The following is a 14,398-nucleotide window of genomic DNA, read 5'->3' as shown; positions in this document are numbered from 1 at the left end:
GGGAGAGGCCTGGAGAGGGGCGGGGGAAGAGGGAGCGGGGGCACCAGGGCCGGAACTGCAGACGGTGGTGGAGAGAGTTATTTTATTAGTTTATTCTGTATTATTTCACTGTTTTATGTTACAGTTTTGTTTTACTGTTTTTACTCTTTTTGTTTTATTCTATTTATTTTCTTTTATTCTATTTTATTGATTTTGTTTATTTTATTTAACTTCTTTTAATCCATTTATTTTCATTCATTCTCATGTATTATTTTTCATTTATTCTACTTAATTTTATCCCACTTTGCCTTTTATTCCACTTTCTTTGTCTTTTATCCCACTTTATTCCCTATTTTTATGTTTCTTTTGGACCTGCTGCCCTCCAATAACTTACTTTTCTCCTTTCCAGCCCAGCAGCACTCGAGGTGAGGTTGAGGAAGAGGAGCTGGAGGGAGTTTTGGCTCCCCTGGTCCTGCCCCAGGAGAGGTTGAAGCCAGGCAGGGCTGGGGTTGCTCGTGGCTGGATCCGGCTCCAATCCTGGCCAGAGGCTCAGGGTGGTTTGGTTTGACTCTAAAGCCCTTGATGGAGCAGGAGCAGCTGAAGGGTCCTGGATGTAGTTGGAGTTTAAAGTCATAAGAAGGAGAAGTGGAAGATGCAGCTGGGGGCTGGAAGGGAAATTTTCACAAACATCACTGCAGGGGACATCGAGTGCAGGTGGGGACCCTGGGAACCCAAAACCAAGTGGTGCTGAAGGCACAGCCATTCTCCCCCCCCCAGCTCCCTTGATTCCTGCCCTTGGAGTGGTTTTCCTCCCCTCCCACCATTTCGCTAACACAAGAGGGGATTGTGATGCTCAATGCCAGGTGCCCCCACAACCACCCCAAATCGGGGGCCTCAGGGCCCCAGCTCATCCCTTCCTGTGGTGGTCACAGCCCAGCCTGGGAGCATGCAGAAGCACCTGGTGGTAAAGGCTTCAGCATTTTGGGGGCTGCCCGCTGCTCTGGGGGCTGCTTGACCCCTTCCCTGCAGCCTGGACACAAAACTGCTGGAGCAGGAGCTCATGGACCAGTAAGGAACCGGCTGACAAGGTAGTGCCAGCCCAGGGTTTTCCCAGTGCAGAGCTGGCAGCTCCCGACTACACAGCCCCAGACACTTTCTGTCCTAAGAGATGATTTTCACAGGTTCTGGTCTTACTGGCAGCGACTGTGAGTATCAGCAAAACCAAACGCCTTGGTTCCTGCTGTGACATTACTGCACCTTAAACCTCATGTGAGTGCTTCTGTGTTTCTGTCACAAATTTTACCGGATGCCAGGCCAAGGGGAAGAAACAGAAGGGGCTGATTTCTGTCCTTCAGTCTCCAGCCATCTCAAACTCTCCGAGTTTTACAAGTGTTTAGATTTCAGTTGCAACTGCAACCCAAAAAAAGAAATAAATCAATGGAGGTTTAACTGAGGTTGTCTGAATTATTTTCTCCTGTAGTTTTTGTGTCAGTGACAGCTGTTGCCTGCAATGCTGCCTTCCACAGGAGCCCACCTGACCAGTTTGTTATTCCAAGTGTGCAGGAATCCAAGTTCTGGTCAGTTCAAAATCCAGATGAGGAACAGCGTCATTCCTCTCTCACCACCACCTCGTTTTCTCATGTCCCTCTTGCCTTCAAGCTGCTGCCAGAGCAGGTTTGTGATCAGTCCCCAGTACACACATGAGGGGCAGTGGGTGGCAGGACTCCCCTCACTGCTGCACTCCAGTCCCCAGGGGATAAAGCCCCACCACCCCACAACTTCTTACCTCCTACAGAGCCTCTGGAACAGATTCCTCTCACCCCAAACCAAAGCATTCAGAGCTGGGGCACAGCCATGACATGGTTTAAATACAAACTGGAAGGGTTTTAGCAAAGCAGTACTTACAAAGCCAAAAATTTAACTTTGTTTTGAAAGTTTATTGGATCATCTTGACACAAAATCATTACAGCAGCTTGTGGTATGTTTTCGTTTTCTTTTTTTTTTTTTTCTTCTTCTCGATTTAAGGGAATGTTGATAGCAAATAAATTTGTGAATGTAACACATCATACAGGTTCAAAATTCTAGAATCACTGCACAGGATTCTGTAAGAGAAGACTCTACATGCTAAAGTGACAGTTTTCATCCATGAATTAAAAAAAAACACTCATTGAGGAACATTATCCTTTAAGACAATTTTAATATGTTCAGTTTCTAACACACAAACTGGCTCACCAAGGGAGGTTGACCAATACCAAAAACTACCACTTCACCAGCAGTGAAGCCGGCTGCACACGAGTTCCTGCAGCGCACGAGTGCAGTCCCGATATGAAGCTGGTCCTAGCAATGAAACCACGGCAGAGCCTTTGCAAAAATACCTGAATAATGGGAAGAGTGTAAAGAGCACAAGACACTTAAAGTACAGGGCATCCACCCAAAGGGCGAGCTCAAGGCATCATCCCGTTCCCTGCGCAGGGTTTTAGTTCACTGCTGCTGCCCAGAGTGGTGGCAGTGCTGGAGAAGCGCAGACCAACCCAACCCAACCTCAACCCCAAGCCTCCCTGGGGACCCTTCTGGTACCAGAGGCCTCCAGCTCTTGACCCCGTGCCTCAAAGCAAAACCGTTCAGGCACATTCTCAGTTTGTTGGGTATGGAACAGTGAGAAATTGAGGGGGTGGGGAAATCAAAAGCAAGAGATTTTGGAGAAGGACAACAGTTAAGCATCTCTGTAAAGGACACAGTGACATCCCTTTCCCGTCAGTGATTCCACAAAATTTCAAGAGTGCAGGATGGGCTTCATGTTGTAGACTCTCCCTTTCCTCTAAAGTCACCTGCTACAGGCAGCAGTCTGCAGCTCCTCACCACCCCCCTCCTGCTACAGGGACCCAGTTACACATGCGCTGCTAAATCTGCATCCAGGGCTGCGAGGGCAGGGCCGTGGGAGCTACAGGGACAGGACAACTGAGACAGCACGACATCTCTGAGTTCACAGCACAGAGGGGAGAAACAGGGCTGGATCTGCAAACTGTTCAGAGCACAGGGATTACACATGTGGGCATTTCTCTAACCTGGTAGTGGTCAACCTCGGCTGGTGAGCAGAATGATAAGAAAGCAGGAACAGACCCCTTTGGATTTCCAGTTTCCTTTCAGGAATTCTAACTTGTCAGGAATGTGAAATTGAAGTGGACTCGTAAAACACATCAGCAGAGACTGCTCGAAGGGGAAAGGCAGGAGAGACTCCATTTGCGGGGGTGGTAAACGGGAGCAGAGAACCAAGCGGTAACACTTCAGCCTGTTTCATGCATTCACTCTCGACTCTTTCAGCTGTCACTAAAAGAAGGTTAAGGCTCAAGGCAACTACTATAAACAGAAACTCCAACATCCCAGTTCTCACAGGGCTCATTTGGATTAGCTCAAGGAGATGGAGGATGTTTATACGCTGATCACAATAGATCTTGAGATAATAATAATATTAAATCATATATTTTAAAATAAAAAAAAAAGAGGCCTTCAGGTCCAGCACCAGCCTCTGCTAGAAATATACATCAACTACAGCAGCCCTGAAGACATATTCCATGGCTACGGATCAAGTCAACCTTCCCTGGCAATAAGCACAAGCAACAGACTGTGCTACAGTTGATGAAGTTCTGCTTAGTCCACCATCCCACGCAGATGGCGAGGGTTACGGGATCATCATGAGCTGCTGAATAAATAGCGCCCTGCCCGCCCGCCTCCAGTCACGTCACCAGGATCTCTTTGGGCTAGAAAGGGTTAACACCACGGTTTGTAAAAAGTTTTGAAATAAAATGGTAACATACAGCCTTAAAATGTCTAAACTGCAAACAACGGTGGAGTTAACTGAAAAGCACGTGCCCCAGGATAGTACATGCGTACGAGGGAGAAACTTAACACTTGGGTCTGCTCGTCTTTACACATCAGGTGTGTTTCTTGTAGTTGGAATATTTTATAAGGAATATTCAGCACTTGGACAATGTCTCTTTCATCTCATCCAACAAGTTGCTAAGGAGGGTGGAATCATTACATTTCCCATCTATGGATACAGAGCTCTCTCCCTTGGAAAGAAAAAGAGAAAAAAAGAAATCCGTTAGCTCCTCTTCGAAGCAGGGACAATTTTATTCCCAGCCAAGCTCGGGGACCGGGAACAGCCGGTGGAGCCAGCACAGGAACAAAGCAGGCTTAGCCCAGGGGTCAGTCTGGGGAAGCCACCAGTGCTGCTGCCCACCAGACATGTGCTGGGCAACAGAAAGCCCATGGGGAGGCACAAGCTCAGTAGTGGCACAACAAAAGCTGTTAAAGGGCCAGATGAACTTAAACTGCCCATGATGCCCCTGGATGATACAGACAGGAGTATTTCCCTCTAACTGTTAAGATAGGAAAGGCTGCAGATTTAGCTTCTCTCAGATCTTGTTTCAGAGTGGTACAATGCTCTCACCTTTTTTACCAGTAGGCAGACATGATGGCCTTGGATAGAACGACTGTACATTGATGCACACGAGTCAACGCGTTCCACAACTATAACGCAAGCACGAAATTTCATTTAGTGAGTCAAATTTTTAATGTAAGATTTGCTTCCTGTGAAGAGGAACTACAGCTTTGTCTGGCCTCAAGGAACAGAAGCTTCTACTGAGTGAGGGGAGGAGGAAGTCAGGGTTAAGATGCTGTACGTGCCTGGCTCCTAGCTGGGCTATTTCACAATAATGATGTTAGTCATTTGTCTTTTAAGTAAGCTGCAGATGTTTTGCGGCAAAAATGCTGATCAGAACGGAGATCTCTTCCCCAGAAATACTTTCAGTGAGGCAACGTCTAATGCATACAGCAGAGTATGATGAAACAGCCAGTTGTTTTGCTTCATCCAGTACTTGTGTTTTAATTAATAAGCCTTAACTTGAACAGCTCAGGCTCTCCCTTACTGAAACAAAACACTGGGGAAAGAGGAGGTTGAAGCACTGGAGATCAAACACATCCTCCAGAGAGCAGTTACAGCCCTAACTGTAAGCAAGCTGCTCCCCTGATCCCTGCCATGTGCCTCACTGGACTGGCAGAAAGCCATAGGGACAGGAGGAGATTCATTTTGAAGAACACTGCATGCTTTGAGGATACCAAAGTATTACAAAACTGGAAAAAACTCCTCTCCCAAATTTATTTAATCTGGGCATCACCCGCTTCTGTCATTGCTGAGGCCACGCAGTGCTGCAGTTGCCAAGTACAGCAGAAATTTCTGAATACGGAATTTTGCAGAAGGTTCTGCATCAAGGAGGACTCACCTGAAAAATGATGATGAAAACAGATCTTTGCCAGTAGATGTTGGAAAGAAATGCTAATTCCATTTACTTTAATAGAACTCATGTGCAGATCTCCAGACTCTAGGAGCTTGGCAAAAGCATCGCTGCAAAACAGGAAGGATAGTAAACATTCGTACTAGAAATTCAAGTGAAATCTGCCACATTGGCCCCATGCAGATCTCGAGACATCTCCAGATGCAGAAGTCTAAGTACTACCAAGCTCTAGGAAAATGGTTTACAGCAAATATGGGAACCATACTCCAGATTCCCCTGGAGTACACCATGACCACAGCTACTTCCACACGACCTCTGCCAGCCTACAGGGCATACAGCTCCTTCTTCAGGATCACTTGAAACACGTTGCTGGACGTATTTTAACAGTCAAACATTACACAAGACCAAAAGCAGTCACAAGCAGCTGGAGTCAAAAGCATGCTGTGTATCTCACAGGGATGGTCTGCAGCCAAAGCTCAGCTTTGCATGAGCAGCAAAAGCACCAATGTCGTGCTCCCTAAATGGCACTTACCTATAGCAAGGCGTCGTGATCAAGTATGAAGCGCAACTGAAGTGCAATTTGAAATCTAGTTTTTCATGGGTTGAACCTTCATCATTCTGCAACAGGTCAAAGGAAAGGAGATGAATGGGAGCCCCGAGGCAGCAAGAGGAGGCACCACCCCCACCTACCAATCAGGCACTGACGAAGACTTCAGGGCTCAATTCCCCTTGATATACCCTGGCTGGGCCTCAGTGATCAGTATGAGATCACGGGCACATCAGGGCACTTCAGAGACAAGATCTGGCCAGCTAGGTTTATACATACACCTATGGCAGGTAAGGGACACACCCGGAGGAATCAGGCTGCATTTTCAATTGCACTCTGCTGAAATGTATTGAGCAGACTGAATTTAAACTAACACTTGCAGATGTGGTTTTACAGTTCACTATTTCCCAAGCAAAAAAATAAATTAATATATCCCAGATTCTTAGATACTGAAAATAGAACTAGTATACTATTTTTAAGAAACTCTTAAAATAGAGATAATGGCTGACTCAGAAGTAGCCACAATTCTCCATTCTCCATCTGCTTCCTTCGAGCTGTTCAACGCAGCTTCTTCATTAATAATTTTACTGAAATAAGATTAAAAACCCACGTAGTCTTATACGGGACAATACTTACTAAACAATGCCTTCAGAAGTTTCCATCCTTATTAACTCTATCTAATACTTATTACTATTTTTTCCAACATTGTACCAGGCAGCAGTGTCCAACTGATCTTTGGGCAATTGGGATCAGAAGAAACAGACTCTGGGTTGCATCCCTCGCTGGTTGGTTGCCCTCCTCTCCTCAGCAGATGCAGCACTGCAGTGATTTTCTAGCTGACAATGTGGCATATGTTTCAGGCTGCATTGTTCACACGCTGCCAGGAATGACAATTTAGGACATGCTTCCACAGTATTCGGGACACTCTTTGCACAAGATGTCATGTAAAAATACTTCTCACGTCACAGAATGGGTTGGTGCAGCAGAGATGAAATGATGCCTAAGAAAAGCTCTAAAGCAGTGCTTTCCACCCAAGTCAAGCTCCCTTATGCAGTTCCAAAGGAAGCAGAAGCACAGAATTTAAAGCTGCACTTACTTTGACTATAAAGGACAGTGTTCCTTTTAACTTCTGAGCCATAACAATACTCTGAAGTGTAAACACAAACTGGGCTTCATTAGAGATTCCTAGCATGAAGAGAGGAGAGGGAGAAATCAGGTCAGAAAATAGTGTCCATATCTAAGTACTGGTTAGAATGAACTGAGCAGCAGCAGCTAAGCTTTATGTAGTGACTATTTTTGAACCAAGTTTTCTGTGTAATTGGAAGGGAGTTACATGTACAGTTCCTGTGTGTGTATGTGTGTTACAGCACTTAGTTGTTAAGTCTCTGAAAAGCAGCAGTGACAGCTGGCATCTGGTAGAGGTTATGGAGTGAGTGCCTGGGCAGAGTACGTCACAGTGGCGACACATTTGAACAGGCTGTATAACTGGAAAATACACAGCTTTCAAAGCAGTTTTCAGAACTAATTTGAAGTCTGAGGTTTCTCTCTTTTAATATACAAGTCTGTGTCAAGAACTGTCTTATATAAAATTAAAAAAATACCCCACTGCTTTCTATAAGGGATCAAAATGCATCCTGAAGACACTAAATCCCAAAGACTTCTGTGAGCTGTTTCAGTACTCAAATTAACTCTTTGGCAAAGGAATTGAAATTCAAAGTCGTCCAGCAATTTGATTGTACTACTGTGTTATGTAGGAAGCCATTATCCTTCACCACCACGTCTAATATTTCTTAAGGGCTCAGCTCCCCATCCAAATAGGCACATCCTTGTTGCAAACTTCCACTGCATATGACCTCTGCTACTAAAACAGTAGGACAACAGCCTGAGAATAAATTCAGAGTGGATTCTAACAGTTCACAAACCTATGGCTTTGCTTCATTTTAAATCTTATGGCAAACTTCTCACGAATTTGGGATTCCTATTGCTGACGATGCTGGCACGTTCAAAGGTGCGCCAGCCTGCAGTCACCTGAAAAAGGAACTCACGACATCGGACTCCCAGTCCTATATTATAGGCTTTGCTCTTGCTGTACAGAACTACCTGCATTTATAGCCACACTGCAAGAAGGCTTATCCTCTCCAGTGAATTGTGTGAAAGCCCAGTGAACACCCAGGCAGAGGGCTAAGTCTTTCTGGAAAACAGCAAGAAGTTCAAACAATTCTTTCCACAGGAGGGCAGTGCAGGACTAGACAAACTCCAAGACCCGGGTGCAAAGCTGCGCATACCAGGGGGTAGCTGGAAGGGCACAGGTATCCCATCATGTACTGATGATCCTTCTGGTCGGAGCATTTTAGTGTTGAGAGAGTCCAGGACATTTAGTTCCATGCTCTTAAGGAAGCTAGTGCTTTTGTTTTCAAAGATAACAGAGACAGTAACTTGACTATCATTCTGGAGGTTTCCTTGAATATCGTAGGTCTGCAAATGAAGAAAATAAAAAAAAACAGAGGAAAGATTAAAAAGCTTCAAACAGCAGAACACCAGAAAAGAACACAGCATCAGAATAAAGCAAGCTACAGAAACGCTGTAATTTGGTACAGCTATAGGATAATGAAAAACACACCGGTGATCAGCTCCACAGTACTGCTAAGTAGTGGGGAAACATCAACTTAAAAACTTGTTAAGTGGGACATCCAAAGGAATGGAAATGGAGCTTTGTTACGTTTCTACCTCCTGGGATTTAAACAGTTCAGGTAAATGTTGTCTACATAAAGTCACTATATTATTCCTAGGCTCTCCCCTCTTTTCTTAGAGAACACAAAAAGAGAAGACATCTAGATTTGAATGCCAAAAAACTCACCATTTTAATGTATGGATTTTCAGCAAGAAGGCGGTAACTGGACATAGGCTGAAAAACAAGAAACAAATCGCAGTTGCAATGTAACAAATTTCTCTGAAAAGAGCTATCATTTTCCTTCCTCCCAAAACAGCTTGGCTCCTGCCTTTTCCCCAAGAAAAGTGCTGCTGGTGCACAGCTACTCACCGGTAGTGGTTCATCATCTAGTGTTCCATTCTGCACTGACTCTGTTGCCTCCTCCTCGCTGTGATGACTCTTCTTTTTGGATTTCTTTTTCTCCTTTGATTTCTCTTCTTTCTCTTTCTTGTGCTTTTTCTTCTTATGCTTGGAGGATTTCTACCAAGAACAAGAACAAACTATAAAAAACTCTTAAAAGAAACCCTGTATTTCTAGACAGTACATCATGACCCCTCTACCAACCTTTCAACCCTAGACTCTCACTCCGTGCAGCCTCCTGGATGACTGAACAAAGTTTCCTACTACTGCAGAAACCCAAACCAGAGCCTTCGTTCCTTAAACCTCAACTGCCTTTGTGTTGAGTCCCAGTAAACCCTTGCTCCCCACTCTGATAATGCCTTAAGCCAAAGCAGCCTGGGATCAGCAGAAGGCCAAATCTCTTCAACTGCTTGGAAGCTCAGCTTTAAAACTACTGCCTGACCCTTGGCTCAAGAAACAACCAAACCTCTTACTATGAAGTGTTTAGAGCTCCTCAAGGACGTAACATTCCATGGCTGCCTATTTGCAGGTGGTTACTGCACTGCATAGGATGCTGTTGGTAATTCCTGTGTGCATTTTTTTGGAGACACGAGGAGAATATGGCTAAGGATGCCTGCAACTTAAACCACTCACCTTGCCTTCATCATCATCCTCCTCATCTTGCTCTTCCCTTTCTTCCTTTTTAACCTCTTGAGGTTCAGCCAGAACAGCAGCACCCACTTCAGGCTCACTCTGAGTAGATTAGCAGAAGCATTATGACACTAAGAGAAGGCAGCTGAAACAACTGAATCCCACACCAGAAGTAATCTTAACAATGACACTTTCCCCTGCACTGTCATTTCAAAAACTACATTAGACAAACATGGTATCAAGCTTTTAATTTTATGCCTCTGAAATCCAACAAATATGATCACCTGAGGACAAGATACGAAAAAATTCCTGCAAGGAATCCGTCCCTTTCTATTCTCTGTCTCTTCCTTTAAAATCTCCCATCAAAATTTGTGGGAGTTTCTTGCAGACTGTGTCTCATGTCTATTAATACTGCTAGCATCTAGCTCACACTAGCAAATAAAACCATACACTAATAATATTAAAATCCACCAATAATACTAAACTATACCAAGCCTGTAGCTGCACCTGTATTTCTATCCACTGATCTACACAGAAGAATGAGCTTGAGACCTCCCATTACAGTGTCTGTAAACTGGGGAGATGAAATGTCATTGCTTCACAGCAGTGAGTTGAGGAGAAGAAGCCTATCTTTCCCTTCTCCCCTGCAGCATGACAAAGCACTAGTATCACAGGCTAAGCTGCAACCATAAGAACACGTTTCCTGCGATGTGGTAAGATGTTTACCTGTGGCTGGGTAGTGGAAGCAGACGGTGGAGCACTAGAGAGCCAGAAATCCAAGTCTTCCCCCTGAATTTCAAGAGAAAACAAACTTTAAAAAAATTCCCCAATTTAATTAAACATTTTAGTTTTCATGGAAATGCATTGTTCTACAATGCTGCAATACATTTTGGAGCAAACAGCTGAAGAAGCTTATTTGAGCACACTTCCAAACCTGGACATCATCATCAAATTACCCTACGTACCACAGTACCTACAGGCACTCAAAGCACGCTGGCTGCATCCGAGAGGAAACCTGCATCTCTGCAGGGTAGTTAACAAGGAAGAAACGTCAATTGCTCTGGAGACTTGACAACTTATGTCAGGTTTTATAATGGAAAGATTCTGATTTACATGGGGGACAGGATGTAGAACAAAAGTGAGCTGCAGACATTTTGCAAGTTTCCCATTTTACGAACAAAGTATCAATAAACTCGAATCCCAAATAGGATTTGAAAGATCTGCTGTGTAGATTGGCAATAAGCTGAATTCTGCTAACTTATAAGGCTAAACAAATACTAGGGTTTTCTATTAACAGAAATTTTAAAGTACCTGCTCTTATGGTTGTAAAAAATTAAGGAATTAAAGGTTGAAAATATCCAGCTGTTAGAATTGTCAAATGTGACTGTTCCTAAGCAACAAACACCACACAGCAATAAATATGGCCCATAACAGCAGTGTCTAAAACAATGCAGATATTGGGAAATTACCTTTTTTTCTTCTTCCTCCTCTACTACCTTTTTCTCTTTCTCTTTCTTCTTTCCTTTGTCTCTCTCTTTTTCTTTGTGTTTCTTTTCCTTCTTTTTGGGTTTCTTGATTTTCTTCTCTTCTAGAGGAGCTTCTGCATCTGGTGACTTCAAGGTCTCAACATTTCGGTGTCTCTGCACTGGCAGCTTCTCACTGTCTGCTAAGGGTCTTAAAAATAAAGAGATCATGACCCTTCTGCAAAGAGACTCCCTTAGCTCAGATTATCTGCTGCCCGTCCAAGACAAGGTATGCTTTGTTTTTAAAAGGTTGGGCCCCAAGATCTTCATACTTCTGTACTTGTAGTTCATTTACGTATCTGCACACACTGCCCTCATGAATTAGAAGTTAATAGAAACAATTTGAACGTGACTGAGAGCCAAACTCCTGCTGATACCAGATCACTCTTAAAAGTGGCAACAACAGACTTGCAGGCTGAGTAACACCGACAGAAGAAGAAACGCGCATAGTGTTCTGCTGCATTTCTGTGAAACCACTCTCAAAGGAAGAGCAAAGATGTGAAACCGTAGGAAGCATTTTTAACAGTGGAAACTCAAGCAGTGGAATGGCAGCATGGCTCAAACAGCCCTTGAAGGGCATGGTTTTGGTTGTTATTGATGAATAGATCACTCCAATTGGAAATTATTTTAAGCAAGAAATAGTTTAATTTTGGAAGTTTATGCCATGAATTGGCACTCTACCACTACATTTTAAAAGTTGTGATAATTTCAGAAACCTGTTCCCAGAAAGCATGAGTAGTAGTAATTCAGATTTGCACTGCATTCCAAATCTGTCACTTGGGGGAATAAACATCATCACAAAAATTTCTCCATTCTTGTCAAACACTGCTCAGAAATCAGTGAGAAATTCACCTATTGCCTCTTTTTCTATTTCTATAGCTTTTACTTAACATCACTTTCCAAGTTTCAGCAGCAAACACTGGTTCAGGAAGATTTCTAATGGTCTCACCTGCCTTATTTTTTTTTATCATTGCTTATATTGTCTGAAAAACCAGACCCAAACCATTTTTAACTTTGAAACAGACACTGTAAGGACAGGATGGACCCTGTCTGTTCAAACCGCAAACAGATCTCATCTTTAAGCTATGTCACATGTATCTGTACAGGAACAGGGACTGGTGCTGAAAGTTAAGGATGAAACAGACTCTCACAAATTTGAGGGTCAATGATTTCAACAGCCTCACCACCCTTCAAAAGTATTTACGCTGTCCACTGAAATCAACCAACCTGACAAAGACGATCAACCACTTTGCAATATATTCTTACCTGGAAGGCTTCCCTGAAACCAGACTGCGTGTGAGCGTGACACAGACATAGCAGTGCAAGCACAGAGAGAAAGAGAGAGGACACAGACATGAGAAAACGTGACAGGAGAGCACAGCGACTCATACAAAACGGGAAGAGAACGGATGGAAACAATACAAAAGACCAAAGATGCCTCCTGGAGCACAGTATTCAGAAACTGCTCTGCTCAGTGTTTCCTATGCTATTGAAGTCTATAGTCAGAAATTAATACAACCAACTCATGAAAAAAGGAAGTTTTTCAGAAACTGTTCTTTCGCTTTTTAAAAATGCTACATCACTTTTTTGGAAGGTAGCGAGGGGCAAAACCCCTACAGCTTTGAGAATTGTAGAGAATGGCACAGACTTAAAGGTAAGTATCAGAGGGAGAGATACCACACATGCATGCACGTGCCTGCACAGCCTTCAAAACTTTACAGGAAGCATCTATGGACCACAAATCAGCAATTATTTTTAGCATGGCTATTTTGTAAAACAGCAACTGAAAAATCAATCTCCACATGCAATACTTAACAGCCCACTGCTAATTATTATGTGGCATGCAGGGGTTCAGGGTGTGCTGCGCTGCAGCCTGGGGTGCTAGCACTGCCAACAGCTCCAGTAGGTGGATGGGGACCAGACTCTGGTCTAAGTTATGACATGGAGTTCACTCAATCATGTTTAGAACAACATTTTTCAACAGGGGCACCACTGGGCCATGGGGAAGCTATTACAGGTGAAATTACTGCAACGTGGAGCATACAGGCTTGCCATGTGTACAGGGGTGGAGATGAACACAGACAAATGCAGGTCACACTCAGTACCAACACAGGCTAGATCAGAAATACTGGTACACCTGAAAGCTCAGACTAACGACCTCACATCTGATCCCAGCTATGCTGTCTGTGCTTTCAGACTCCATTCGGTCACACAAAGTGATTCCCTTGCCCCTCCCAAAATCCCTGCTTAGCTTTGAGCATCTATGCTGCTGGGAACCCAAGTGGAACCCAAGCTTGGACGATCACCTAAGCTTACATCCGAGACATGGCGAGAGTGGACTGTAAACTGTGTCTTTGCCTGTTCAGTCCCAGAGCCGCCCTCATGCATTCTGGTAAGCAATTAAGTAAATTCACATACAAAACTGTCACTTACTTATCCAGATCTATATCAAGTGCCTTATATGGATCATTTGGATCTTTGTCATCTTCATCGCTTGGCAAAGCATTCTGAAAGAGAGTTAAAGAGACCGTCCACTGAGGAAACGAACCACGGGCAGTTTCAAAACTAAAGCTCAATATCCCCCAAACCAGATTTTTAGTATCATTAACTCTGGAACAGGCCAGTTTGTAGTCAGACACGGCATAGGAACAGTGCACTTTAATGCAGCATTGAGTTACAAGATTAATTTAGAACATGAAACCATTCTTCATAAACTGCAAGATTTGAATTGCTGCTGTTCGGTTTTGATTAAAGGAAATTTTAGGAACAAACACAGATTACATCATTAGCATGCACAATTAATTATAATCAGCTGCAAACCTGCTGACTAGACAGCAAGTTAATGTCAAAGTGAAGCAGCAGAGCATAAGAAATGAAGTGACTATTTGACAGTGTTACTTTTACAGTAGCGATGCGTATCGTTTGTTTAGGTTTTTTAATAGCTTCAGTGGCAATTTTTGTCTTTTTGTGCATAAAAAGACAATCGTTTCTCCCCTTGCAAAGCACAGCCTGGGACCATCTCAATAATCAGTCATTTCCTAAACAGCTTTGCAAGAAATCAGAGCTCTTCACCTGCAACAATACAGTCTGGCTGGCAATTCTTGCAGAAAGAGGTCTCCAGAAGACCACAGAGACAAACCCCACAACTCAGATCACCAACCCCAGCAACTGACCTCTGGCATCTCTTCTGTTATGATATCAACATGGTGAGCTGGAGCAATATCCTCCTCACTCTCCGTGTGCAGAGAGTTATGGCGATGATGTTTACCTCTCTTCTCCTTTTTCTGTTTTTTCTTTTTCTTGTCTTTCTCCAGTTTCTGTTTATGTCTTCGCTCTTCTTCCAATTTCACGTACT

General features: G+C 43.7%; 1 protein-coding gene across 1 annotated transcript in view; it reads right to left on the bottom strand.

Annotated features, from left to right (window-relative positions):
- Positions 1–3,672: 3,672 nt before the first annotated feature.
- The window catches only part of LOC104548696 (AP-3 complex subunit delta-1-like), a gene marked incomplete at its 5' end in the record, with an annotated part of 12,637 nt that continues 1,911 nt past the window's right edge, over positions 3,673–14,398 (bottom strand). Inside the window, 13 exons of the mRNA XM_010194792.1 lie at positions 3,673–4,049; positions 4,430–4,509; positions 5,262–5,383; positions 5,806–5,891; positions 6,917–7,005; positions 8,106–8,295; positions 8,678–8,725; positions 8,861–9,010; positions 9,524–9,622; positions 10,247–10,309; positions 10,990–11,194; positions 13,477–13,550; positions 14,217–14,396. Coding sequence (XP_010193094.1) covers positions 3,954–4,049; positions 4,430–4,509; positions 5,262–5,383; positions 5,806–5,891; positions 6,917–7,005; positions 8,106–8,295; positions 8,678–8,725; positions 8,861–9,010; positions 9,524–9,622; positions 10,247–10,309; positions 10,990–11,194; positions 13,477–13,550; positions 14,217–14,396 — 1,482 coding nt within the window. The remainder of the gene's footprint in view (positions 4,050–4,429; positions 4,510–5,261; positions 5,384–5,805; positions 5,892–6,916; positions 7,006–8,105; positions 8,296–8,677; positions 8,726–8,860; positions 9,011–9,523; positions 9,623–10,246; positions 10,310–10,989; positions 11,195–13,476; positions 13,551–14,216; positions 14,397–14,398) is intronic.

This window comes from Mesitornis unicolor, unplaced genomic scaffold (genome assembly GCF_000695765.1).
Source record: "Mesitornis unicolor isolate BGI_N332 unplaced genomic scaffold, ASM69576v1 scaffold15801, whole genome shotgun sequence".
NCBI classification, from domain to species: domain Eukaryota; kingdom Metazoa; phylum Chordata; class Aves; order Mesitornithiformes; family Mesitornithidae; genus Mesitornis; species Mesitornis unicolor.
The sequence above is the reverse complement of the archived record's forward strand: the minus strand, read 5'-3'. Positions and strand labels throughout refer to the sequence as shown.